Source organism: Silurus aristotelis, assembly GCF_946808225.1.
Source record: "Silurus aristotelis genome assembly, chromosome: 26".
NCBI lineage: Eukaryota > Metazoa > Chordata > Actinopteri > Siluriformes > Siluridae > Silurus > Silurus aristotelis.
In genome coordinates, this window is record NC_139599.1 from 6880595 (window position 1) to 6908200 (window position 27606).

Here is a 27606-nt window from a genome sequence, read left to right on the forward strand (position 1 = left end):
TAGTCTCACTCTCTTGCTCCCACTCTTTCTCTCTTTCTTTATCTGTGTGTGTGTGTGTGTGTACATTTATACAATCAATGAAGCAGAGCTGATTCAGCAGCAGACTCAGTGAGACCTTCAACTTTTGGTCGACATTCAACTCGCAGTGCTGCAGTATAGCTGGGATTTGCTAAGATATGCACGACCTCTTGGGGGAAAAAAAAACAACTTTTGGTCATTACATTGAGTTGTGTCTGTTTTAATCGAGGAAACAAATGAGTAGAAGCGGATGCGTTCGCTATAGAACGAGAGTGTGCACTGATTAGGTGCAGGAAAAGATGAAGCACAAAGAAAAGGGAATGGAGGAGGAGGAGGAGGTTTGGGAGAAGGGGAAACGGCAGAATGACTCATTTCTGTCTGCGTGCTCGTACACGCAAATGCAGAGGCGAGGTTCATCTTCTCGGGAACAGTCGCGATTAGTGATTAAGAAGATCAGGACAGTGGCAGAGATCTGTTCAGCACCTAATCCAAAGTTTTCCCTCTGTTCTGCACAAATTCCCTCACCTTGTACTGACACACACACACGCAAGCACACACACTAATCAAATATACTACTCTGCTTTTCTCTACTGTACCATACTGCATGCTTTAAAATGTAATCAAATACTATACTACATTGTTCTACATAATTGAAACACAATTCAAATATTGTGCAGCACTATATACATTTTGATAAAACAAATAAATATATTGCATTTCATTGCTATACTGTATTATACTATACTTTACAAACTTTAATCAAACACCAAGGTACTGTAGAATCTTATTTAGATTGACATCAAATATACAGTATGTTAATCTGTGGTTTTACAACTACAACCAAACAATATACTGTATTATCAGTTAATCAGTGGCATAATTTATAAGTGGGACAGCGCATGTAGGACGTTTTGGAGACAAGGTGAGGGAGGTGAGATTGAGATGGTTTGGACATGTGCAGAGGAGGGACATGGGGTATATCAGTAGGAGAATGCTGAGGATGAAGCCACCAGGAAGGAGGAAAAGAGGAAGGCCAAGGAGGAGGTTTATGGATGTGGTGAGGGAAGACATGCAGGTAGTTGGTGTGACAGAGGCAATAATCCCAAGAACACCAGCAAATGTACAACAGAAAGAGAAAAGAATCAAGGCAATGACATAATGACATGAAATCTTCATACTGAAGCATTGAATTTCCTAGTTCGTTACATACAAACAAAAGGAACATGCATGTCCGGAGACATGCTTAGCCATTCCATCACCTTGAGTTTCTTTAGGACGGAAGTTGTCATCTTGGTGGTGTGTTTGGGGTCGTTATTATGTTGGAAAACCGCCGTTCAGCCCACTTTCTGAAGAGAGGGCATCATGTACTGCTTCAGATGATCACAGTACATGTTGGAATCCATGTTTCTCTAAAGGAACTGCAGCTCCTCAATACCAGCAGCACTCATGCAGCTCCAGACCATAATGCTACTACCACCATTCTTGGTACTTCTCACCAGGGTGTTACCACACATGCTGGACACCATCTGAGCCGAACAGTTTTATCTTACTTTCATCAGACCACAGGACATGTTTCCAGTAATTCATGCTCTTGGTCTCCAGCAAACTGTTTGTGGGCTTTCTTGTGAGGCAGCTGCAGAAGAGACTTGCTTCTAGGACGACGGCCATGCAAACTGACTTGTTGCAGTGTGAGGCGTATGGTCTGAGCACTGACAAGAGGACCTTCTGCTTCTGCAGCCTTTAAAGCGATGCTGCAGCACTCATGCGTCTGTTTTTTGAAGCAGTTTCTGCACATTTATCCAATTAGTCTCACAGCGTCTAAATTATCTTTTTTTTTTTTTTTTAACAAATAGTTTGTACACAGACAAGTTCTTTGTCATTTTCGCTGCTAATGTGTCTGTAATGGAGGAAGCATTAAAAAGTCTTATTATCCTGGTTTGCCTTCGTGCTATGGCCATCATTTAGAGCTGTGTGTTTACAGTAAAAAGCTTGCCAAGGCTTTTTCAACATGGGACTGTTGTGTACTGTGGGTAGCAGGAAGGACACACACACATGCTTCTCCTTGTTTTGTACTTAAGGCTCCACAGAATCATTTGTAGTTTTTCAAGCAACTGTAGTTAAAAACCGGGATATTAAGGCACACAAATCGAGCTGTCAGACTGTGAGAGATGGGGGAGCAGGGACATTTGATATAGAGGGTAATATGTCAGAGGTAATCCAGATGGACCAATAGCAAGGCAGGATGTGTTCACTGGTGGTGATGGACTTTGTGTGGTCTTTGTAAGCGTCCCATGTTAGATAAATGCAATTCTGCTGTGCGTCTGACTAGCGCTTGGCCTTTCTTTTTCAATATGTGCTGTCCGTCTTCTTCCTTGATTATGATCAGCTATTAATCCGGTCCTTTTGTACCGCCAATTAGTTGTCTTTCCGTCTCTTCCCTTCAATCTGTTGAACCCTCCAGGCTGTGGTGAGGGTCATGTCTGGCTTTAGGGGTTCTCAGTTGGAAGGGTGGTTAGTAGCTTGATTGATTTGCCGCACTTCCCATCCTTCTGTTTCAGTGCCTCTATCACCACCCTTCTGCCAGCTGGAACTGTCACTTAGAGCTTTATTTCTCCTCTACTATTTCTTCTCCTTTCATCTCTCTTTTATCTCACTCATTCGTCCCTCAATCCAGAGTAGTCTTTTTCCCTACAACTGTAATTAAAAAAATATCAACAGCCCCGAATATCGCACCCCTCAAATTTGTACAATTTCCACATTAATACTTTAGAATGATTTTCTTTGCCCAGAATCTTCTCTTCACCCCTCGCTGTTTTCTCCCCGTCTTTCAGTTTTTTAATTATGCAGCCTTCTACGTTACCTGTCCAGAGCGCTCCGGAGTTTAGTGGGAGGTGCGTCAGTAATAGCGGTCAGTGGGGAAACACAGTGCTCTGTGTTTTTAGTTAAATGGTCTTAACAAACTTTTTTTATATTCGAGTTACTTGAGGAATCATTTTAGCCCTATTTTCATCTATTTCCTTTGTTCTACAGTTGAAGGATTTTGCGTCCGTTTGTGGTCAATACATATACTTCATTAGTGAACCTACAAATCATTCTTGAATCTTTTTTTCCTAAAGTTATATCTCTGCTTTATTGTGGTTGCTTAGGCAACAGTTTTAGCACATCTGTGAATATGCAGCTCACTGAGTCTGGGTGCATGGCCTTTGCAAATGCTGCTTGCCGCTTGAATTATTATTAGAATTCATCAAGCTGTGAATAAAATTAGTATGACTGAGTTGTCTGTTTTATCAGGTACAGTTTTTTTGCATTTGAAAGCAATTAGTGTTTTAGTCATTTCTTTCTGCATTGCAGTAGGTTTGCATCTGTGATGTAGCTGATAGTAGAATGGCTTTTTTGAGACTGGTGTCATCATAGTCCACTCTTGAGAATACTCTTCAGGCTGAGGATTCTACACTGAAGTAGTGAAATGATCTTTGAGCCCTTTCTTTCTTTCTCAATTCCTTTAATGTATCACAAACCAACAAAAGCAAGCTCCTTGGCTGCCTTGAATATCCACTCAAAAATGTGGATTTTTTTCCTTTTCTTCTTCCATGGATCACAATTAAACTCTAGCTTTTGGTTTGAATTGTCATTTTCTGAATTGCAGATTTGCTTTGTATTACTCATTATTAAAGCACTTCCTAGTTGACTTTCAGTCCATAAACCAGAACTGTTTCACATTGTAGCATCAACCAGCATCACTAGAGTTCATGGTGAGGGACGTCTGACACACTGTTACCTGTTCAAAAAAACTGTAAACATACCATTAATATGTGCAACATCAATATTTTACCTGTGTTCCTTTCTATATGTAGTATACGTAGCTCATTGTTTTTCAGTATTTAAAACAAAATTTTTTTGGACACCTACTCAGTTATTGCTGTTTTGCATACATTTTTTTTGTGTATTGTATATGCTTCCAATTCACTTTCTTTTCTGTATAACATATACATTAGGTATACTGGTCGCCGCTTCTTTTGTGTATTTTTTGTATCTGTCTTGAACTGTCTGTTTGCACTGTATTTTGTCTTTGAACTTTATGTGGCTAGAACCACTTACTTTAGTCTTTAGCTCTGTGTTCTGTTATGCAGCTTTATGTTGCGTGATGTAGCTCTATAATGTGGAGAAGTGTGGCAGGAGTGATTTGTGATAGAAGGGTACCTGCAAGAGTGAAAGGGAAAGTTTGTAGGACTGTGGTGAGACCCGCTATGTTGTATGATTTAGAGACAGTGGCATTGAAAACAAAGACAGGAGGCGGAGTTGCTGCGATTTTCGTTGGGAGTGACGAGGATGGACAGGATTTTAAACGAGTTTATTAGAGGGACAGCGCATGTAGGACGTTTTCGAGACAAGGAGAGGGAGGCTAGATTAAGATAGTTTGGACATGTGCAGAGGAGGGACATGGGGTATGTCGGTAGAAGAATCTTGAGGATGGAGCCACCAGGAAGGAGAAAAAGAGGAAGGCTAAGGAGGAGGTTTATGGGTGTGGTGAGGGAAAACATGCCGGTGGTTAATTTAACAGAGGCAGATGTAGAGGACACGGTGGTATGCAGACATATGATCCGCTGTGACGACTCCTCACCCGAGCGGATGAAAGAAATTGTATTCATCACTCATTCATGATTACCACAGACAAGATTTTCAGCACATTCTTCAGCTGTATAAGATTTGGCTATATTATGTGAAAAAATACAGTGATTTACCAAGTGTATGCGAGATACAGTTATAGCTCTGAAGTGCATCTCACTACCTTCAAATGCTTTATGTTTTAGTATAAACACCTAATCAATAGTTTTTTTTGTTTTTTTTTAAAAAAAACATTTCACTAGTTATTAAATCTATTTATCCTCAAGGCAACTATTGGGGATAAAGACACTAAGATCTTGGATATAAAATATGCATTCCAAGTCTCTTACAGTATTGTCCACTTCTCCTGTTATACATTTACACTGTTCAGGCATAACTTTATTACCACCTGCCTAATATTTTGTTGGTCCCCCTTTTGTTGACAAAACAGTCCTGATCTGTCGAGCATTAAAAGCATTAACTACTTCAGCAATTTGGATCGGAACCACACTGGCCAGCCTTTGCTTGACCCTCGGCCGCTCACAACCCTGTCTCCAATTCACCACTGCTCCTTCCTTGGAGCACTTTTGATAGATACTGACCACTGCAGATCAGAAACATCTCACAAGAGCTACAGTTTTGGAGATGCTCTGCCCCAGTCGTCTAACATTACAACTTGGCCTTGTGAAACTTGCTCACATCCTTACGCTTGCCCATTTTTCCTGCTCCTAAAACATCAACACACACTAACAGGTGCCATGATGAAGAGATTATCAGTGTTATTTACTTCACCGGTCATAATTTTATTTTAATATTGCATTAACTCTGATATTGCACTGACTGCTTATACAAACTTTCTATATTGCATTGACAATGTAAATGTAAATGTGACAATGTAAATTTTAAAACTTGACCTCTAAAGATTATTTCAGTTTGTGCTATTGCTGTTACTTCCGACTGCGAGAAAAGGACTCGCAGAACTGCGCTTGCTTATGCGAAAGCTTGATTAGTCACTGTTGACTATGTGCCACGATGCACCTGACTCCCTCTTACTTTCATTAACCTGGCTCATTCCCATCAGTAATTTCATACCATCAGATGCTCTGCTTTTTATTGCTCAGGAAGGGGAACAATAAATTTTGGCCTGCTTGAGCTCACTTTAATGTCTCCTCTAAATACATGCTTTGTGTCCACGTTCTGCATTGAGACATCAGTTAAGATTTAGAAGGCTTTTGTGATTACTCACAGGCATGAATACCCTTGTATGAACGCCCTTCTCTTGATGGGAGGATGTTGACTTTGTCGCACGTCATATAACACAGTTATGCTAATCGTTTTCTTTTATGATTTAATAGATTAACACGTTTCCCTTTCTCTCGCTGCGAAAGCTCATATCAGGTCTTTTATGCATGCGCGTATCTCTCATCTGAATATCTGCTTGTGTGTGTGACATGCAGGAGTACCACGCTCAGCTGGAGGAGATGCAGGTGACCATCAGGCAGCTGGAGGAGGATCTGTCTGCTGCCCGACGCCGCAGTGATCTGTACGAAGCTGAGCTGCGAGACTCGCGCCAGACCAGCGAAGAGCTCAAGAGGAAGGCTGCAGACTACCAGCAGAGAATCCAGAAGGTGTGTGTGCACGCACAAGAGTAATTGATTAGTGAGGACTCTAGATTCGGTTTCTGTTCATTCATGGTTGTTTGCTGACTTATCGATGAGCTTAAGAAGAAGCAAAATTGCAGCAATTTGTATTTTAAAAGCATGACATTTAAAGTCCCAAGGAAGCTAACTCTTCTAATTAGGTTAATCTTGCTCTTGTGGCTTATTCAGTATTCCTGTACTATTAATAATTGGGGAATTTCCAGTAACTATTAAAATAAAAATCCCCGATTGGAAGGTGGGCAGGGCTAATACCGATCAATGCTTACAATCTCATGCATGATGATGTTTTATTTTTTCCTGCATAACCTGATCGAAAACTACGCATTTGCTCTTGAAGGATCTGTTTAAGCAAAATCAGCAGATTCGTGCACAAACACAATCAGGAGACAAAAGATTTTGATTGCATTTACTTTTTCTTCATAAAATTCAACCCTACCAACCAGGACCAACCTCAATACCAACTGCTTGTTCATACCACAGGAAACAAATAGAAAGATTATATCTACTGCCTGGAACATCACAAGAGCAGCCTCCTACTGCCACATGAGATATGAGATATGCATCCATAGCCAACACTTTATCCAAGGAACTGTAGGCTACAAAGTTCAGTCTAAGGATCAATACTGATTTACACTATACAAACTATCTGCACTTATCTAACTTTTCTTTAAAAGCACAAGCAAATTTATCTAAATGTTTTATTCCTAATGTAAAGTGATGAATAAGCATCCTTATACATAAAGTGTATGCATCATCTTTTAGCAGGTTGATGGTTTTTAATAGAGACATTTTAAATATTAAAAGATTAAGCCACACCCACATTTGGATGTAACAGAGAAGTGCTTTATTGTACTAACATTAAATATGTATATGTGTGTGTATATATATATATATATACAGTGAGGAAAATAAGTATTTGAACACCCTGCAATTTTGCAAGTTCTCCCACTTAGAAATCATGGAGGGGTCTGAAATTGTCATCGTAGGTGCATGTCCACTGTGAGAGACAAATCCAGAAATCACAATATATGATTTTTAAACTATTTATTTGTATGATACAGCTGCAAATAAGTATTTGAACACCTGTCTATCAGCTAGAATTCTGACCCTTAAAGACCTGTTAGTCTGCCTTTAAAATGTCCACCTCCACTACATTTATTATCCTAAATGAGATGCACCTGTTTGAGGTCGTTAGCTGCATAAAGACACCTGTCCACCCCATACAATCAGTAAGAATCCAACTACTAACATGGCCAAGACCAAAGAGCTGTCCAAAGACACTAGAGACAAAATTGTACACCTCCACAAGGCTGGAAAGGGCTACGGGAAAATTGCCAAGCAGCTTGGTGAAAAAAAGGTCCACTGTTGGAGCAATCATTAAAAAATGGAAGGAGCTAAACATGACTGTCAATCTCCCTTGGACTGGGGCTCCATGGAAGATCTCACCACGTGGGGTCTCAGTGATCCTAAGGAAGGTGAGAAATCAGCCCAGAACTACACGGGAGGAGCTGGTCAATGACCTGAAAAGAGCTGGGACCACCGTTTCCAAGGTTACTGTTGGTAAAACACTAAGACGTCATGGTTTGAAATCATGCATGGCACGGAAGGTTCCCCTGCTTAAACCAGCACATGTCCAGGCACGTCTTAAGTTTGCCAATGACCATTTGGATGATCCAGAGGAGTCATGGGAGAAAGATGTGGTCATGTGGTCAGATGAGACCAAAATAGAACTTTTGGGTCATAATTCCACTAAACGTGTTTTGAGGAAGAAGAATGATGAGTACCATCCCAAGAACACCATCCCTACTGTGAAGCATGGGGGTGGTAGCATCATGCTTTGGGGGTGTTTTTTTGCACATGGGACAGGGCGACTGCACTGTATTAAGGAGAGAATGACTGGGGCCATGTATTGCGAGATTTTGGGGAACAACCTCCTCCCCTCAGTTAGAGCATTGAAGATGGGTCGAGGCTGGGTCTTCCAACATGACAATGACCCGAAGCACACAGCCAGGATAACCAAGGAGTGGCTCTGTAAGAAGCATATCGAGGTTCTGGCCTGGCCTAGCCAGTCTCCAGACCTAAACCCAATAGAGAATCTTTGGAGGGAGCTCAAACTCCGTGTTTCTCAACGACAGGCCAGAAACCTGACTGATCTAGAGAAGATCTGTGTGGAGGAGTGGGCCAAAATCCCTCCTGCAGTGTGTGCAAACCTGGTGAAAAACGACAGGAGCGTTTGACCTCTGTAATTGCAAACAAAGGCTACTGTACCAAATATTAACATTGACTTTCTCAGGTGTTCAAATACTTATTTGCAGCTGTATCATACAAATAAATAGTTAAAAAAAAAATTTTTTTTAGATTATGTCTCTCACAGTGGACATGCACCTACGATGACAATTTCAGACCCCTCCATGATTTCTAAGTGGGAGAACTTGCAAAATAGCAGGGTGTTCAAATACTTATTTTCCTCACTATATATATATATATATATTTATATATTTATTCATATTCTTGTTCCGGCTTCTTCCAATATGGGTCGCCACAGCGGATCATCCATCTCCCCCTGTCCTCTACATCTCCCTCTTTTATACAGTCTACCTGCATGTCTTCCCTCACCACATCCATAAACCTCCTACTTGGTCTTCCTCTTTTCCTCCTTCCTGGCGGCTCCATCCTCAGCATTCTCCTACCAATATACCTCATGTCCCTCCTCTGAACATGTCCAAACCATCTCAATCTCACCTCCCTCACCTTGTCTCCAAAACATCCTACATGCGCTGTCTCTCTAATAAACTCGTTTCTAATCCTGTCCATCCTCGTCACTTTCAATGAAAATCTCAGCATCTTCAGCTCCTGTCCTCATGGATTATGATGTTTACAGATGATTACTGTTATCTGTGGTGAGACCTGACCTGCAGACCTGTCCATCACCACTGCAAACAGGAAAGGACTCAGAGCTGATCCTCGACGCAGTCCAACCTTCAGCTTGATTTAGTCTGTCGTTCCTACTGCACACTTCAGTGCTGTCACTCTGTCACACACTCACACATATAGCATCCGTGATGCTCTTTCTCGGCATCAAACCATACTGTTGCTCACAGATGGTCACCTCTTCCCTCAGCCTGGCTTCCACTACTTTTCCCATAACTTCATGGTGTGACTGATCAACTTTATTCCCCTGTAGTTACTGCAGGTCTGCACATCTCCCTTGTTCTTAAAAACCGGTACCAGCAAAATCCTTTTTCATTCCTCAGGCATCCTCTCACCTTCCAAAATCCTGTTAAACAATCTGGTTAAAAACTCCACTGCCATCTCTCCTAAACATCTCCATGCTTCTACCGGTATGTCATCTGGTCCAACCGACTTTCCACTCTTCATCCTCTTAATAGCTGCTCTCACTTTCTCTTTACTAATCCTATCCACGTCTTGCTTTACCTTCTCCACACCATCCAACCTTCTCCCTCTCTCATTTTCCTCATTAATCAGCTGCGCAAAACACATTCTCCTCACTAGTCAACACATTTCCATCTCAATCGTTTATTGTTCAAACTTTCAGCACATCCTTCTCAGCTCGGTCCCTCTGCCTAAAAAGAGGCAAAATGAAAACCTTCAACGCAACACACATTTATTCATGAAATCTTTTTTTTACTCAGATATAAAAATAAATAAATAAATAAACTCACCAAAACAAATAATGTTTAATCACTAAACATTTGTTTTACTAATGCGCCAAGTCTCAAATCAAGCACTAAAATCCGCCATGGTGCACACATCCGGCAAATAAAACTGTCCGTGTGGAAACATAGCAAAAGTTCCTTTTGGTGTCCTGATGATTTAGGTCATTTAAAACACTATAATTACATAAAAACATTTACAAGAATATTTTGTCGTCATAAGTTGAGTTTGTTTTTATCAATAATAAATGTACATTTACTTAAAGCATTTATATTTGATCATGGCCATGTTGATTAGAGTATTAAAAACTTTTTTATTAAATAAAAAAGTTTTAATTTAAGGTACATTAAAATAAAAAAAAATGTCCGACTGAGTTGTAATTAATCACAAATTCATGTGATTAACAATCATGTGATTAATTCTCGATAAAATGAGTGCGTGAGTGAGTGAGTGAGTGATTTTTTTTTTTTTGTACAAAATTGTATTTATTTGATTATTTTTCTTTCAACTTTTCCCTAGTCTTAGCTGTGCTATTTAATTCTGTATTAAAGAAACATCTTTAAGTGTGTTAATAACCTTTACAGCTTCCTCTCTTAGCAACTGAGAAAGTGAATTCTGGCTGATTTGTCAGCAGGTTTTCAACAGATGAAAGCCAAATGTCACCATCATGACCTTTTAAAGCTGAAGTGTATGTATGTGTATGTGTAGGCAAAAGAGCAAGGCAAGGCTGAGGCGGAGGAGCTGCTCACCAAGCTGGAGAAGGTAAGGCCCGCCTGACTTGTCTGGTTTCACTACACTGCGGCATTGCTTGCCCTCGGGAGGGCTATCGAGTGTGATGTTTCACCCGAATGCGCCTTTATGGAAGCTGCTAATAAAAAGGAACAGATCTATTGTCTGTATTTCTCTCCTAAAATAGACATTAATATTTGAACACCTCTGACTTTGGACCTTCACACATTCAATCAGACTCTCAACTACTATCATTCAGCCCTACTGGTCCCAAGTCTTTGGTTCCCAGAAAATAACACATTTCACACTACACTAAGCCTTGAGTGGAATAGAATTAGTGTGTGTGTGTGTGGGCGTCTGTATTCCCCGTTTGCTCGGCCTTCAATTGCTACGCTCACCCCCACCCCCACCCCCCCAAAACAAAACCCTCAGAGAGATCACTTTCGGTTTAAGTTGCTTTAAGTGGCTTTTATCAAGCTGATACTTGAATGTGATGATAGCCAGTGATTATATCTATTATCTTGATGCAAGTAGTTTCAAAAGGGTAGCTGACTCCAGAACCCTGGTGCTGCATAAAACAACATAAAGTGTTGCCACATAAAGTGCATTGTGAGCAACCTGGTGCAAACAGTGCAAGACAAGAAAGTGTAGGACAAATACACGAAACACAAAATAGCGCCACCAGTAAACCTAGTGAGTATTAGGAAGATGTGTCCATCTGTCTCTACCGTCTCTACCATCTCTATCTCCAAGATCTCTACCATCTGTTCATTGTTAAAAACACTATACAAATAAAAAAGAATTGAATTGAACAACCATTTTTTTTTCCACTTTTTTTGTTTAATTGCCTGTTTATCCTGAACACATTCCTATGGACTGTATTGTTCACTAAATGAGGTTTACAAGCCATTATGTTGGATGTTTTTGTCTGGAATAGAAAAGCCTTCTTTATAGGATTCTTCTTCTCTCTGATTGGACTTTCATATGAGTAAATCACTTTTATGGGAGTAATTCATTACCTAAATACATTAACAACACCTAGACTGATGTTTCCATCATCCTGTACATTGAGTCTGCATGCCTGTTTTTAATTCTTGCCTCCCTTCTTTCGTTAAAATAACCAACCCCTAATGAAATAGTGTGCTGTACGGTCTGTGTACTTCAGCGCTGTCTGCGAGTGTGTTCGAGAGATAGATTGGTTAATATTTTGTGTGTTTCAGACCAATGCAGAGCAGCAGCTGAAAGTCCAGGAGCTACAGGATAAGCTGTCTAAGGTACCACATGCACAAGCTTTAATAGATAAATCAGCAAAATGTCAACCTTCGTGTCGTGTGTGCGCCTTATGTTTTTTTTTAACCTGCTATCACTTATACCGGCTCCATAATACAAGTACTACGAGGGATAACCTTTCACCCTGAACAGGCGGTAAAGGCGAGCACGGAGGCCACGGAGCTCCTGCAGAACATCCGTCAGGCCAAAGAGCGGCTGGAGCGTGAACTGGAGCGGCTGCGTAGCAAAACGGATTCCAGCGACACACTGCGCAGACGCCTGCGCGAGACCGAGGCAGGATGCGGCACTGCTCACACTTACAGACTGTCACCATCACCGGCATTTACACCATCTGTTCACATTCTTCATTATTCATAGCTTATTCTGTCAACAAAATCGGTGAAGTGCTTCCTGGCGAAGGCGTTGTGAATTTTGTCAAGACCGTGCGTAAAAATATATTAATTAAGCGCAATTGTGACAAAAAATGTGACCGAAACAGGATGTTATCAACATACTGGAAACCTTTCTAAGGTCAAACAAGGATAGTTCTGGTTTGTTTGATGGCGTAAATTCAGCATCCAATCTGGTTTTTGCCTATGCTATATGTCATAGGCTTCATTTCACATTAAACGCTGCCTTTGTAATTGAAATCAAATAGTTCAGAATCATGTAATATATATATTTTATATATATTCAAAGGTTTTGTCTTCTGTAAATCTAAAGACAGATTTAGATTTAACTTCATCGTGCTCAGCAGTGTTTTGTTAATTAATGGCGTGTGAAATGATTCCGTTTTTTTGTTCTGTTTTGACAAATGTGACTTCCATTTAAGTCTAATGGAGCAAAGTTAATCATTTCGACAGCAGTCAAAAATTATAAAGGACATTTGCACGGAAGTCTAACGCTATTACCAAATCAATCGATAATTTGTTCAGATGAACACAGGCGATATACACTCACAGGCCACTTTATTAGGAACTAATAACACAACTGCACATTCTCAGCTACTCATGTGGCAGCAATGCGATTCAAGCACTCAGGCTGATGCAAATCAGCATACAAACATCAAAACACCAGTTTCAGGGAATTGCATGATTTTAATTTTTTTTTTACTTTTTTTTGCATTTCACAGCTAAAACATGACTGGATAATTGCACAAGTTCAGGGGTACAGCTGTTCCTATAACCTCTGCTGCAAATGTATATTTTTATGTATATATAAAATGATGAAGAAAAGAGGAAGGGCTTCAAATAATTGTTTCCGTGTGTGTGTGAGTGTAGGATGGCAGAAAGACACTGGAGAACCAAGTGAAGAGGTTGGAGATGGTGGAGCGCAGAGAGAATAAACTGAAAGACGACATTCAGACCAAATCACAGCAGATCCAGCAGATGGCTGAGAAGATCCTGGTGAGCATGTTTTTCTCGTCTCTCTCTCCCTCACTTTCATATAATAAAAGTTGGGAACTTTTATTAGTTTGTGTCTAAAATACATTTGTAACTAATGCACTTTACTTCTCTTTCTTTTTATTTTATCGTTTTTTATTCTCTCTCTCTCTCTCTCTCTCTCTCTCTCTCTCTCTCTCTCTCTCTCTCTCTCTCTCTCTCTCTCTCTCTCTGTCTCTGTCTCTGTCTCTGTGTAGGAACTGGAAGATAACCTGAGGGAAACTCAGGCCACCGCCCAGCGGATGGAGGCACATCTAGTCCAGAAGGAAAGACTGTACGAGGACAAGATCAAGGTAGCATGGAGTAGTTTCAGACCTGTTTCCGTTTTAAAGCGATATACGTGACACATGACCTAATCATTTGTTCGAAAAGCATTTCACAAAAATATTTTAAGATAAGAGATGAGATATACCTGTATTCGTTCCACAGTGGGGAAATTTCTGTGTTACAGCAGCTAAGAAGAAGAAATGTGCAAATATTTAAAAAACAAAACAAATAGACTAGAAACATAATACAGTATATCCAACACAATGTATAAATACAAAAGAAATTAGTTTTTAGATTTGCTTAATATAGTATAAGACAATGCACTAAGTTGTCATGTGCATGTTGTACGTGTTTAGGTGCTGGAGGCTCAGATGAAGGCAGACTTGGCTGATAAGGACGTCCTGGAGGCCAAACGAGCTCAGCACGAAGAGGAAGTGCGTGAAAAAGGCAAACTCCTCAGCGAGCAGAAAGCCGTAAGAATTTCCTCGCACCTCCTCCTGGTTGCGTGAGCGTGTGTTTCTTTTAATGTTGGTTTTTCATCCTTTCCTGGTGATATAAACCGGATGCGTTGCTGGAGAACAAACTCCAGCCTAGATGTAGTTTATTTCTTGGGTTCTAATTCTGTTCGACATGCCATTGTATAATTCACGTCAGGCTTTTTTTTTTTCTCTTCTTCCCCAAAACAACACCCCCACTGCGTTTTATTCGTTGCATAACTCTCGGTTGAATAAACTATAACGTGTCGGGGTAAAAAGTCCTGCAACAGCACTCTTATCATATATTATTCTTTCCATATCGAGTGTTCCACACATTAAAGGCTTAAATAGTTTGACAGCTATAATTGATGCCTGAAAGTAAAAAAAGAAAAAGGCATGAATTTGTGTTGTAGGAAAATATCGAGCAGTCACAGATTAGTCACGTTTGTGAAACAAGAATGTTTTACAGCAGTAACTCTCATAACTCTATCATTCTTATTAATGTTTTCGCAAATGCATAATGATACCTACACTAGACGCACAATAGTTTGTGGACACCTGACCAAAAGGCTTTGCGTGTTCCTTTTAAACATCTCATTCCACACTCATTACTCATTGCTGTTATAATAACCTGATTTTTTCCACGTGATATTGGAGTGTGCCCCTGGAGATCATTCATCCACAAGGGCGTTAATAAAGTCATGTAGTGATGTAGGTGAGGTGAGAAAACCTGGGGTGCAGTCAGTGTTCCAATTCATCTCAAAGGTCTTCAATAGGAATTTAGATCAGAACTCTATAGCAGGCCACTAAAGATCTTCAACTCCAACTCATGCATCTTCAAGGAGCTTGCATTGTGTGCTGGTGCATTGTCATGCTGGAACCGGTTTGAGTCTTTTAGTTCAAGTAATGGGAAACGTATTTCTACAGCCGTTCCACACAATTGTGTGCCACCACCACAACAGTTTGTTGAAGAGCCTCACATGCCTGGAAAAGATCACATTCCAATTTATTTTGCTGATGTTCAGGAGGTTTGGGATCAGAGCTCTATAGCAGGCCTCTCAAGATCTTCCACTTCAACTCATGTAAACCATATCTTCATGGTGCTGGAACAGGTTTGGGTCTTCTAGTTCAAGTGAAGAGAAAATGTTAAAGCCTCTTTTGCAATTGGGGAAGATCCACACATGGCTGGAAAAGACAAGAGTCCCAATTCTTTTGTTCATCTAGTTTCTTCTGTCTTTTATTCTTCAATAATCTCTCACTGAAAGGTTTTCTCTTCTTTGATTTACTCCACTTTAACACCAAAAGGCAACGATTATAACATAATATACTGCATCTAACTAAAGATTTGACTTGTAACCAATAAGACAAAAACAACTGCATATATGATACTGCATAATCATATAATACAAGCAATAAAAATGTTGAATCAATATCACACTCAGCAAACTGAACTGCCATTGCAGGGACCAGAATGTAAACACTGCATCACAAAAATCTCATGCAGCTGAAATCTGTAGCTGAATCTATCCGTATATGATTATGAAAATGTCACCGCTCACATGAAGGTAAAAGGATATGAGATGCGTTGATTCAATTGAATATCCTACAACCGTATCGTAGTATAATAATCATAAGTCATCCCTTTTTTATTATGACAGCGTTATGCTCAGTGCCAAAAGAATGGGCTATAATATGTCGTGCCAATATCATGCCTTCGTATTCTTTTTGCCTTTGTGTTATGATCATGCAAACATGCCCAGTTATCTTCAATGATTGGCATTGATAGCATTTAGGCCGAAGGGTTATGTATTCTTTATTTATTCTCCTATTAAATGAAGGTTGCTATTGTATTATGTGTGTTAAAAGGGTTTTATTTAATGCGTGGGTGTGCGTATCCTTCCCACAGACCATTAACGCCATGGAAAATAAGATGAAGAGTCTGGAGCAGCGCATCGCCGAGCTCTCTGAGGCCAACAAGCTGGCAGCCAACAGCAGCATCTACACCCAAAAAAATATGTAAGAGACGAGCGACTAGCTCCGATAGCTAACACGAACTCGAATCAAATGAAACAAGAATGTAACTCTATGCTTTGCTGGTCCATTATATGTGTGCGCTGGGTAGGAAAGCACAGGAGGAGATGATCTCAGAGCTGCGTCAGCAGAAGTTCTACCTGGAGTCGCAGGCGGGAAAACTGGAAGCGCAAAACGCCAAGCTGGAGGAGCATCTGGAGAAGATGAGTCAGCAGGAGCAGAGCAAGAAGAGCCGGCTGGTAGAGCTGGAGACCAGACTGCGCGAGGTCAGCCAGGGCCTAAATAGATAAATATTGTTCTTGGGCGGGAAAAAATCTACTTCCTATAAAAAAAAAAGAACCAAAACAATCATTTCCTAGAGAGCGAATGGAAATTCAGGACACTGCACAAGAAATTACGGCTGATATTAAAATCACACTCGATCTAATAGGTTTCTTTAGATAAATTTTTTTTTTCATTCCCAGTACACAAGCATTTCTTGATACTCATGATGGCTATTACATATCAGCAAAAACACTGAGCATAAGCTTTAAAAGCAATCTTGAAATGTATCAAATGTTTACCATTAACAAAGGGCAAGATTTCTGATGTGGTCACATGGTTTCACTTGCTGGAAACAGCTCTCAGGCAGTTCAATGAAACAAAAAGGAAAGTTTTATTACGGTTTATTTGGCACCCAGATTCAGTGATGTCACCACCTGAAAAACTTAATCTGAAACATTGCTATTAAAATAAGTTTGAGAAGTAAAGATTGAAAATTATTCCTCATCAAACACAATATCATTTGGGAATCTGCACTCATACTTTAGAGCAGGTTACAAATGTTTCTCTCGTTCCGTGTGTATTAGTTTGGATTTGAACGGATGTAATTAAAATAAGTGTAATTTCAATTCAGCACATTGTTTATGGCATATGGTGCGAAACACCCACACCTGATTACTTATTGGTTCAACATTCAAGCAGGTGGGAACGTGGGCCACGTATTTAAATCACCAGCACCTCGGAAGCAACAGACACACGTAGTAAATTAGAGAAGAGTGTGTGTCTGAAAGGGAGTGAGAGAAAGTTTGTAGGTTGGTGTCCACGCATGGCATCCAGGTCTTGACTCATGGAATGGTTTCCATCAGCTCAGCCATCCGAGCATAGGACAATGATTAGAATCATTTTATAACCTTTTATCACTTTGGTACTTATCCAAGGGGCTTCATCAGTTAAATCCACCTGATCGAAACCTATGATGTTAAGTAACTTGCCAACTTTATATGACACTGACGAAAGAGTGTAGACTCATAAAGAGACTCCGACTCGCAAAGCTGGACAGGATGCGTGGGAAGAGGAAGTAGGTACACAGAAGGATAATGACTGGTTTGTGACTAACAAAATACCGAGTTTTTGTTCTGAGTTACAAAGCATGAACAATAGTACGACTCGCGGCTCAAAGAGCTGTTTTGAAATGTAACCGAATCGACTGGGCCCCTGTAGGTGATTAAGTGATGCGTGTGCCCTTATTTGTGTGTTTGTGTGTTGTGAATAGATGGGTCTAGAGCACGAGGAGCAGAAACTGGAGCTAAAAAGGCAGGTGACAGAACTGACGCTGTCACTGCAGGAGAGAGAGTCTCAGATCACCAGTCTGCAGGCGGCACGGCATGCGCTGGAAAGCCAACTACAGCAGGCTAAGACTGAGCTGGAGGAGACCACGGCTGAGGCTGAAGAGGAGATCACTGCTCTCAGAGTGAGAAGCGTGCACACATTATACTGTATACTGTACAAAGTGGAGGAAATAATTACACCTTTTCCCACTCAGCATTCATTTCATTTCAGTGAGGGGTTCTGCTGGATTCATCAGTGCAGCAAGGCTAAATCTGATTTGCCACGGAGTTTAACAGAACTCAAATATGCTAATGAATGTTTGCCACACTGCATTAAGCCAGTCGAGATAGAAAGTTGTTTTAAATGACTGGCAACCAATTTAAGCAAGGCTTCTAAACAACATATGCAACATATCATAATACATCTACAAGACATCGAGAAACATCATTTCAAATAATAGCTGAACACTTTTACATTTTTGCCAAATGAACCTCCAGGCTAGCATTAAATATACAGCTTGCTAGCATGAATAAACAAGCAATCAGCTAAGTAGCTACAGTAATACTCAGTACTCGAACAAGTAGGTGGTAGCATTCATAACCACTTTAAGAACAATGATTTGGGCTTAAAATGCACAAAAAGCACAAGAGAAGGCTTTGAACAGGGCACTCTATGGCGCTGTTCGTAAGCTAACAAGACTCCTCATGCATCTGTTTTACTGCGAGATTGAAACACTCATGTGCTTCATCGCAAGAGTCGAACATTTTTCACTTGTCATAATGTGACTAGTACCGAATTTGACATCACTGACAGGCAAACAAATTACATTTCAGACAGGCAAACAAACTTGTGACAAAAGAAAGTTTTTTGGGAGCATGTACGTACACTATATTGCCAAAAGTTTAAATGGTATGTGCTTTTTGAGCGTCGCATTCCACATTTAGCCAGAATTTGCTCTTTCGAATTCCCCCCACTCTTCTGGGAAGATGTTCCACTAGATTTTGGAGGGTGCTTGTGGAGATTTGGGTTCATCAGCCACAAGAGTGTTAGTAAAATCAGGAACTGATGTAGGGTGAGGTGAGGAGACCTGGGGTGCAGTAAGTGTTCTAATTCATCTCAAAGGTGTTCAATAGGAATTGAGGTCAGAGCTCTATAGCAGGCCACTAAAGATTTTAAACTCCAACTCATGCATGTGGTACAGTCATTGTTTAAATTTATCCAGTTTATTCAGTAGTGTTGAGATCAGAGTTCTATAGCAGGCCACACAAACTCTTCCTCTCTTAACCATGTAAACCATATCTTCATGGAACTGGCTTTGTGCACTGGGGCATTGCCATACTGGAAGAGGTTTGGGTTTCCGAGTTCAAGTGAAGACAACATTTTATTACACCGCAGCCAAAGAAATCCTGTACAATTATGTGCCTCAAGATTTGTGGTAACAGTTTGTAGAAGAACCATTTTTGGCAGGAAAGGTCCGGTGTCCGTATTGACTTTTGTCTATGTAGTGTAATTTCTGCCTTAAAGAAAAGAAACCCCTGTTGTGTAAACAGTTCTTAGTCATGTTTATTTCACTTTAGAACTTTAACTTCACCTTAGAACTGGCTTACAAGACCATCATAAATTTGTCATTTGTCTTTATTGAAATAATTTTATATAAATTCAATTATATTGCAAACATTTATTGATTTTATTAATAACGTATTGTTTGGACCCTTATTGTAGTGACACACACACACACACACACACACACTATTCTAAAATATTGTACCAGGTTATATCATAGTTACATTACACATACTGTACATTTACAAATATGTCAACTGACTTCCTATATATATATTTTATTCTCTATGTTCAGGCTCATAGAGATGAAATTCAGCGCAAGTTTGATGCCCTGAGGGACAGCTGCTCGGTATGTGCCTCATCCATAATAACATTACAAGATCTTTGCATCTTATAAACACAGAAAAGAAAGACTATTAATGTAAGGATTGGTTGTGATTGGTGTTGTAACATTGCAGGTGATCACAGATCTGGAGGAGCAGCTGACTCAGCTGACCCAGGAGAATGCTGAGCTGAACCGTCAGAACTTCTACCTGTCCAAACAACTGGACGAGGTGACGGACGAGAGTGAGGAAAGGCTACAGCTCAGCCAGGACGTGGAGCGTCTGCGCCGTGAAGTGGCCGACCGAGAGATGCACCTGAACAATCAGAAACAGGTAAACACCCACAGGCTCACACCCACACACACCTCAGTGACCCGAATTAGAGACCTGAAGAAATCCAAGACGTAATGTTATGCTTATCTTTGTACCAAGAACATTGAGACCCTAAAAACGACATGCAGCATGCTCGAGGAGCAAGTGGTGGAGCTAGAGACGCTTAACGACGAGCTCCTAGAGAAAGAGAGACAGTGGGAGAACTGGCGCTCAGCCCTGGAGGACGAGAAGGAACAAGCAGAGCGTCGCACGCGTGACCTTCAGCGCCTCCTTGACAACGAGAAGCAGAACCGACTACGGGCCGATCAGCGCAGCACTGAATCACGGCAGGCTGTGGAGCTGGCAGTGCGCGAGCACAAGGCCGAAATCCTCGCCCTCCAGCAGGCACTCAAGGAGCAGAGGCTCAAAGCCGAGAGTCTGTCTGATACAGTGAGTCACACACACACACATTCCCATGTTTCATAAGACTATTGCTGACTCATCACTAAAGCTCTAATTTCCACTTCTATTTTTTTCCCTTTGTATATTTCCAACATTTGTTATTATTGAAAAGCCTAGAAATAACATTTAATACAAACATACTACTGCAGATATAATCAGGCATTTACAAGCACCCTGAAAAACAAATTCATTTATAAAACAATATAGTAGAATTAATTGGTAATTAAACATGTTTAGGTAGTGTTTTTTTATTTTGTTTTATTTCTTAAATATACTATATGAACAAAAGTTTGCGGACACTTATCCATAAGATTTGTATGTGCCATGTGAACATCCCATTCCACATTTAATTCCCATTTTCTCTTAAAATAATCTCCACTCTTCTGGGAAGTTCTTCTATTAGATTTTGGAGTGTACTTGTGGAGATTTGTGCTCATTCAGGAACAAAATCAGGTTCTAGTGTAGGATGTGGGCGTCTGGGGTGCAGTCAGCATTCCAATTCATCCCGAAGACGTTCAGTAGGTTTGAGGCCAGAGCTCTATAACAAGCCACTCAAGATCTTCCTATACAATTGTGTGCCTCCAACAAGTTTGGGGAAGAACCACACATGGCTGGATAAGTCACTGTTTCTGTCACTTCACTTTAACACAAAAAGGTAATGACTGCACCATAAAAATATACCACAATAAGCTTTTCCCTGAAAATAAGACAAGGTCTTATACAAATTTTCGCTTCAAAAGACGGAGGATGTCTTATATTTTCAACCTGTACCCTGATTGGTCACCTGTTTACCGTAGCTCTCGTACAAAAGCACCTGTTTTCGTATTTAGAATAGAATAGCCGTTATTTCTCACATATACATCACAGCACAGTGAAATTCATTCTTTGCATATCCCAGCTTGTTTGGAAGCTGGGGTCAAAACGCAGGGTCAGCCATGATACGGCGCCCCTGGAGCACAGAGGGTTAAGGGCCTTGCTCAAGGGCCCATTAATGGCGATACCGGGGTTTGAACCCCCGACCTTCTGATCAGTAACACAACACATTAACCACTGAGCTACCCATCGCCTTTAAAAGCTCATTAACAAATACAGTATTACGGTAAATATAATTTATAGTACCTTATTTCTATTATAATATATTCATCTTATATTACTGTAATTATTATTATTATATCATAATAATATTTCTTAATTTAATCGTGTGCTGCAACAGACCTATGGTACTTCCGTAAAATCCCAGCTGACGATCTTAACTAGGGCTTATTTTTGGGGTAGGGCTTATTTTCACGGTAATATACTGTATGTGACCAATAAAAGATTTGATCTGTAGCAAAGAAGATGAAACACCTGCTGATATTGTAGTGTTTATAGGTGGAGATTTGTGCTGATTTGTACTGATGGAAGCCTGGGGTGCAGTCAGCAGGTCAGAGCTCTATAGTGAGCTACTGCATAACTCATGAAAGAGTGTCAGTCTGGAACAAGTTTGGGTCTCCTAGTTCAATTGAAAGGAAAATGTAATGCTGCCACATCCAAAGACACAAATGTGTACAGTTGTGTGCCTCCAAATTTGTTGTAACAATTTTGGGAACAACCACACATGGCTAAAAAAAAGTGATGTGTCTCGATACTTTTGTCCATATGGTGTATTTGATTAATTTTTTTTTTTTTTTCTGTCAAAGTTATTTCAGGATTATGCTAATAAAATACAGCAGTTTTCTTTTACCTCTCCTTTAAACTTATCATGGAAATTTTAGGGCTTTTAGATGCTGTTTTTTTTTATTATGCATATATTGTAGCTTAGTATTCAGAGCACTTTTCACTTAAGGATTCAGAAAAGCATAAAGAAAATGCATATTTCATTTAAACTGTCTTAACTTATGCGTCTGAGCGTCATTGCCACTGTTGTGACCTGCAGTTGAATGACCTGGAAAAGAAGCACGCCATGTTGGAGATGAACGCTCGCAGCCTCCAGCAGAAATTGGAGACTGAGAGAGAGCTCAAGCAGAGGCTGATGGAGGAGGTTGGGGTCTCACACACAGGCATTCAGTGCCGCATGAATTCACCTAGACAGCAATCAACATAATCTGTAGCACATAATAATTTATAATAATAATTCACTTTAATCTATGTGATGGTTGTCACCACTATATCAGCTGTACAGCAGTGTAGCAAGTTTAGTGGTTAGCAGGCACAAGTGCTAGCAACTCGTTTCCTTCACTAGTTCTTGTTTATTCTTACACTGGTGCTGGTCCCGATATTCAATAAAAGCTGTGGAGTTTCAGACTTGGATGTCGCATGCAATATCAGTGGTTATAAATGCTCCAAGTATCTGTATGTACGTATGGATAGAATGAATTAACCAGTTTAGTAGTGATATTCAAATCTAAATAGCAAATGATAGTTGAATGATACTGTATATACACATAGATTTTTATTTCTCTGGACGAAATGTACTTAGACACAAACAATGTACTTGAGTCCTTGTGCTTTAAGTAGAGATACGGTAAAATATGACTCCAGTAAAAGTGCTCCTTTTAAACTTTCCCTTGAGTAAAAGTACAAATGTATTTGCCTTCAAATTTATTTAAGAACCCAAAGTACTTTGATTTAGTACTTTAGCTATCGATGATTTTAGTCATTGAGTATTCTACCAATTAGTCCATCTATTAATCAAATAATGGGTTAAAATTGTCTTTTTTCTATATTAAAGAGCAATGCTAAAGAAACAAGAGAAAATAAGACGGGCCTCTTAAAATGAACAAGTAATTTGCTTCCTTTTTAGAAAAATGTTATTGCTGAAATTGCATACAAGATTATCTGTGAAAACTAAACCCATTTGGTACATTTAATTGCCTTGTTACATGAAAATGCAAATTCAAATTAGAAAAAACAAAAAATCATAAATAAAAAAGGTAAACACACTGTACTGTGTTTTCTTGAGGTTTTAGTTTGAAATGATCCCAAAACTTTGGAAACTGTCGGTAGTGCGTCAGTAAAAATGGTCTGTGGGGAAACACAGTGCTCCGTTTGTAGTTAAATGGACTAAACAAGTACTTTGCCTCTTTGATTTGTTTTGTATTACGTTTTGTATTTTTTTCTAATTACTTTTTCGAGTTAATCAAGGATTCGTTTCAGCCCTACTATGATTTAGTATTTGTTTCATGTTCCTATTAACATTTTTGTCACAAGACTCTTTGCTTAATCAACTCATTTTATGCGAAAAGACTCTAATGTTACTATTAGCACACCAATCTATTAATAGAACGATGACAACCATGAGATGAGTCAAACACTGATTGGTGTCTATTAAAATTATTATGAGCCCAAAACCACATTACCGCGTGCTTGACCAGTTATGTTTTTATTTACTCAAATAAAAAAGAACGAGAAACGATTACGCACAATGTATTAAAGTACGATATTGGACTTTGAAATGTAGTGAAGTTAAACGTCTTCCCAAATGAAAGTACTTCAGTAAAGTATAGATGCATGAAAACGCTACTTAAGTACAGAAACCAATTACATTTACTTTATTACTGTCCACCATTGGTGTTTGTCAAGACATTTGTAGTTAATGTGATCAGTTGAGTTGATAGTTGGACATGTTTGCCATCTCAGCAAGGAAAACTGCAGCAGCAAATGGACCTTCAGAAGACCCACATCTTCAGACTGACTCAGGGTCTACAGGAAGCACTGGACCAAACTGACCTGCTCAAGACTGAGAGAACAGACCTCGAGTACCAGCTAGAAAATATACAGGTGTGTATATACACACACACACACACACACACACACACACACATACACTTCTGACCATCATACATTTTCTCATATTGTCTTCCCAGCTCATGTTACACCATTGACCAACCTGTTAATTAACTATGCTATACAACTAATCAAAAGCACTTTGAAAGGCATGAATCATTGACGACCCCTCTGGGACGAATGCAGCGTATTGATTCAGACAGGATGAGAGAGCCTAAGAAGTAGTGAAGCAGAGGGGTAGATCTCTGACTAGATCCTGACTCCCACAGTCTGTCTGAGTCCATGCTGTAATTATACGCTCCTACTCACGCTCCGCTCGCAGGATTAATGATCTGTTGTTCTTGCTGTCCTCTGCAGATACCTCATAAATGCTTCTCATTCGCACGCTTTCTTGCGAGAAAAAAAACAAAAAAACGGGAGCGCGTTTGCATTTGCTGACAGTACAGATGGTTTTTGGGCCCAGAGACGCATTTTAATGTGGTGCATGACAGAATGCGTTATGGCTAATATGAAAAATCCCATCTCAATAGTATATATATCTAAATATAGATCATTCATGCAGGAATGATTCAGGAAAATCGTAGTGTGAGTTCCAGATCAGGTTATTTCTTCCAATTTTGCACTTTAACAAATGCTGTGTTGGGATTGGTTAGTCATTTTAGTTCAAAATCACCTTGTTGATTGGACAGATGATCGAAAAGCCTGACTGAAATGAGATATACAGATGAGGTGAAGGGGAGCTGTCTATATTTCTTCCTAAGTAAAATGTAATATTTGTACATCTGCTATTTCTAATTGTCATTGTAATAGGTTACCGGCATTGAGATGACCTGCCACTGTTATATAGTGTAAATAAGCACAATAGAAGTGAAGAATAAAGTTAGTTTAGATGCCATATGTTCAGGTTTATGAGTGCCTGTTGTGTTTAAGGGGGCAAAAAGCCGGAGGAAAATTGGCACTCATACCTAGTGTAGTTCTGAAGCATATAGAAAAAAGTATTTTCTTCAATCTTCAACTGTCCAGTTTGGCTGAGCCAGTACCCTCTGTTTTCCTGCTTCTGGCTAATGGAAGTGGATCTCAACGTGGGCGTCCTAAAGTTGAATGTTTTTGTGCCGATTTGCTTTGCTGCTCACCATGGCTGTAAAATTATCTAATTATTAATAATAATCATTCTTGACTTAATCTGCAGGATTCTAAACATCGCTTACCAGATAATTGCATTATTGACATGTTCCTATTAAAGTGGCACCTGAATGTATGTCACATTGGGTTTCTTTTTAGTTAATCCAGTAGGTTTGGTTGCTGCTTTTTGGATGAGGAAAAAAAATTTCTATATCTGTAAATGTGTCTGTGTAACAATCGTATGCACCACAGAAGCACAGCTTATGCCTTTACCAAAACAGGCATTAGTCATTTCGATTTTTTAAAGGATGTTTTACAGATTATCCCATTTTTACCACTGAGGTATCTCTACTTCTGCAGTTTCAGTTTTATAAAGTGATTCAAACGAAACAGCCTTTGGGCAACTGTGATCTCTTCTTCCACTCTCCAGGCCGTATACTCTCACGAGAAGGTGAAGATGGAGGGCACGATCTCGCAGCAGACCAAACTCATTGACTTCCTTCAGGCCAAGATGGACCAGCCTATTAAGAAAAAGAAGGTTTGAGCGATAAACTTGAAGGCTTATTAAGCTTTGATTAATTTTCACCTCAATTAAAAGCGTGTACGATGTAACCTTGGTATAGTTGTTACCCCGTTTCCTACTGGGGACGTGGTAGCTCAGTGGTCGAGGGTCTGGGTTACTGATTTGAAGTTTGACGGTTCAAGCCTTAATTTTGCCAAGCTGCCACTATTGGGCACTTGAGCAAAGCCCCTTCACCCCTCTGTGCTCCAGGAGCGCTGTATCATGGCTGACCCTGTGCTCTGACCCCAGCTTCCTAACATCACTGGGATATGTAAAGAAAGAATTTCACTGTGCTGTAATGTACATGTGACACGAAGGAAAAAAACACCTTTACCTATTTAGCCTTTGAAGAATGTTAAGTAGAAGTTTTAGAAGTGTGATGAGAGGGTCTCTATTGTCCTTGTCCTGTAGGGTATTTTCGGGCGCCGACGGGACGAGATGGTTGCTGCCAGTAACGGGGCAGGAGGCATGGTGCAGGCACAACCAACAGTGCCCATGCAGTACAGCGACATGAAGGCGGCGCTGGAGAAGGAGCGAGCGCGGTGCACCGAGCTGGAGGAAGCCCTGCAGAAGATGAGAATAGAGCTGCGTTCACTGCGAGAGGAAGGTAAGGAGCAAACACCTGCTTGCTGTGTTTAACGATGTCCAATTCATCATACAATAACTTTTATTTAGGGCCTCTAATTTTATAGTGCAATAGTTAGTTTACCCGAAGCATCTTCAGAATGCCCATAATGCATTGCATTGCTCGATGCCGCAAACTAATTGTGTGGATAATGAATGAGCTAACATTGTCCAAAACATGATTAGTGTTACAGAGTCAAAAAACCCACAAAATGTTTCTTGCACCTGATTAACACCGTAGTGTAGTGTGTTCTAGTGTATTGTATTTCTCTCAACAATCTCACTGTAATACGTTTTCCCTTTTTTTTTTTTTTTTTTTCTTTTCCCTGATGCGTTTTTTTGTTTTGGATCCTCAGTAGGATGACTGGAGCACTGTAATCAGCTTTCATTCTTCTATTTCATATTTTGCTGTTCAGCATTTAAATTTGGTTTTATAGCTCGAAAGAAATATATGAAAAGATCAGCAGAAAAATAAAGCCAGTTTTTTTTGTTGTTGTTGTTGTTGTTTTTTTTGTTTTCTCAGGATTTTATTTTCACTCATGTAGCTGATATTTAGTTTACTGTTATATGTTAATGGTAATATTGAAATCTGTATGAACCTCTACCCAATTTAAATGCTTTTTTCTTCTCACACACCTGTTAGAGATAAGACATTCCTGATCCCTCTGCGCTTTCTATTTAGTATACACTATATGGACAAAAGTTTGTGGACACCTAACCGTAAGATTCGAAGGTTTGTAGTTCACAAACCTTCCATTCGAGATTAAGTTCCCATTTCCTTTTATAATAATAATTTGCCTGATGTAGTTTAAAGAAATCTCGTATGCAATCTGCATTACAATTCATCAAGATTTGATGGTATTAGAATGAAGGTCAGAGATATAGCAGGCCTTTTAACATCTTCCAATCCAACACATATGTTCATGGAGCCGGCTTTTTATATATATATATATATATATATATATATATATATATATATATATATATATATATATATATATATATATATATATATACAGTGAGGAAAATAAGTATTTGAACACCCTGCTATTTTGCAAGTTCTCCCACTTAGAAATCATGGAGGGGTCTTAAATTGTCATCGTAGGTGCA

General features: G+C 39.8%; 1 protein-coding gene across 5 annotated transcripts in view; it reads left to right on the forward strand.

The window, feature by feature from the left end:
- cita (citron rho-interacting serine/threonine kinase a) overlaps positions 1-27606 on the forward strand; it is a 101321-nt gene that overhangs the window by 48687 nt on the left and 25028 nt on the right. For all 5 annotated transcript variants that reach the window (XM_083531682.1, XM_083531683.1, XM_083531685.1 and 2 more), the window contains exons 14-30: positions 6081-6251; positions 10668-10721; positions 11909-11962; positions 12111-12251; positions 13238-13363; positions 13597-13692; positions 14023-14139; positions 16049-16158; positions 16265-16439; positions 17708-17905; positions 19622-19675; positions 19785-19982; positions 20082-20411; positions 22339-22443; positions 24042-24182; positions 25741-25848; positions 26284-26479. In XM_083531682.1, coding sequence (XP_083387808.1) covers positions 6081-6251; positions 10668-10721; positions 11909-11962; positions 12111-12251; positions 13238-13363; positions 13597-13692; positions 14023-14139; positions 16049-16158; positions 16265-16439; positions 17708-17905; positions 19622-19675; positions 19785-19982; positions 20082-20411; positions 22339-22443; positions 24042-24182; positions 25741-25848; positions 26284-26479 — 2374 coding nt within the window. The remainder of the gene's footprint in view (positions 1-6080; positions 6252-10667; positions 10722-11908; positions 11963-12110; positions 12252-13237; positions 13364-13596; positions 13693-14022; positions 14140-16048; positions 16159-16264; positions 16440-17707; positions 17906-19621; positions 19676-19784; positions 19983-20081; positions 20412-22338; positions 22444-24041; positions 24183-25740; positions 25849-26283; positions 26480-27606) is intronic.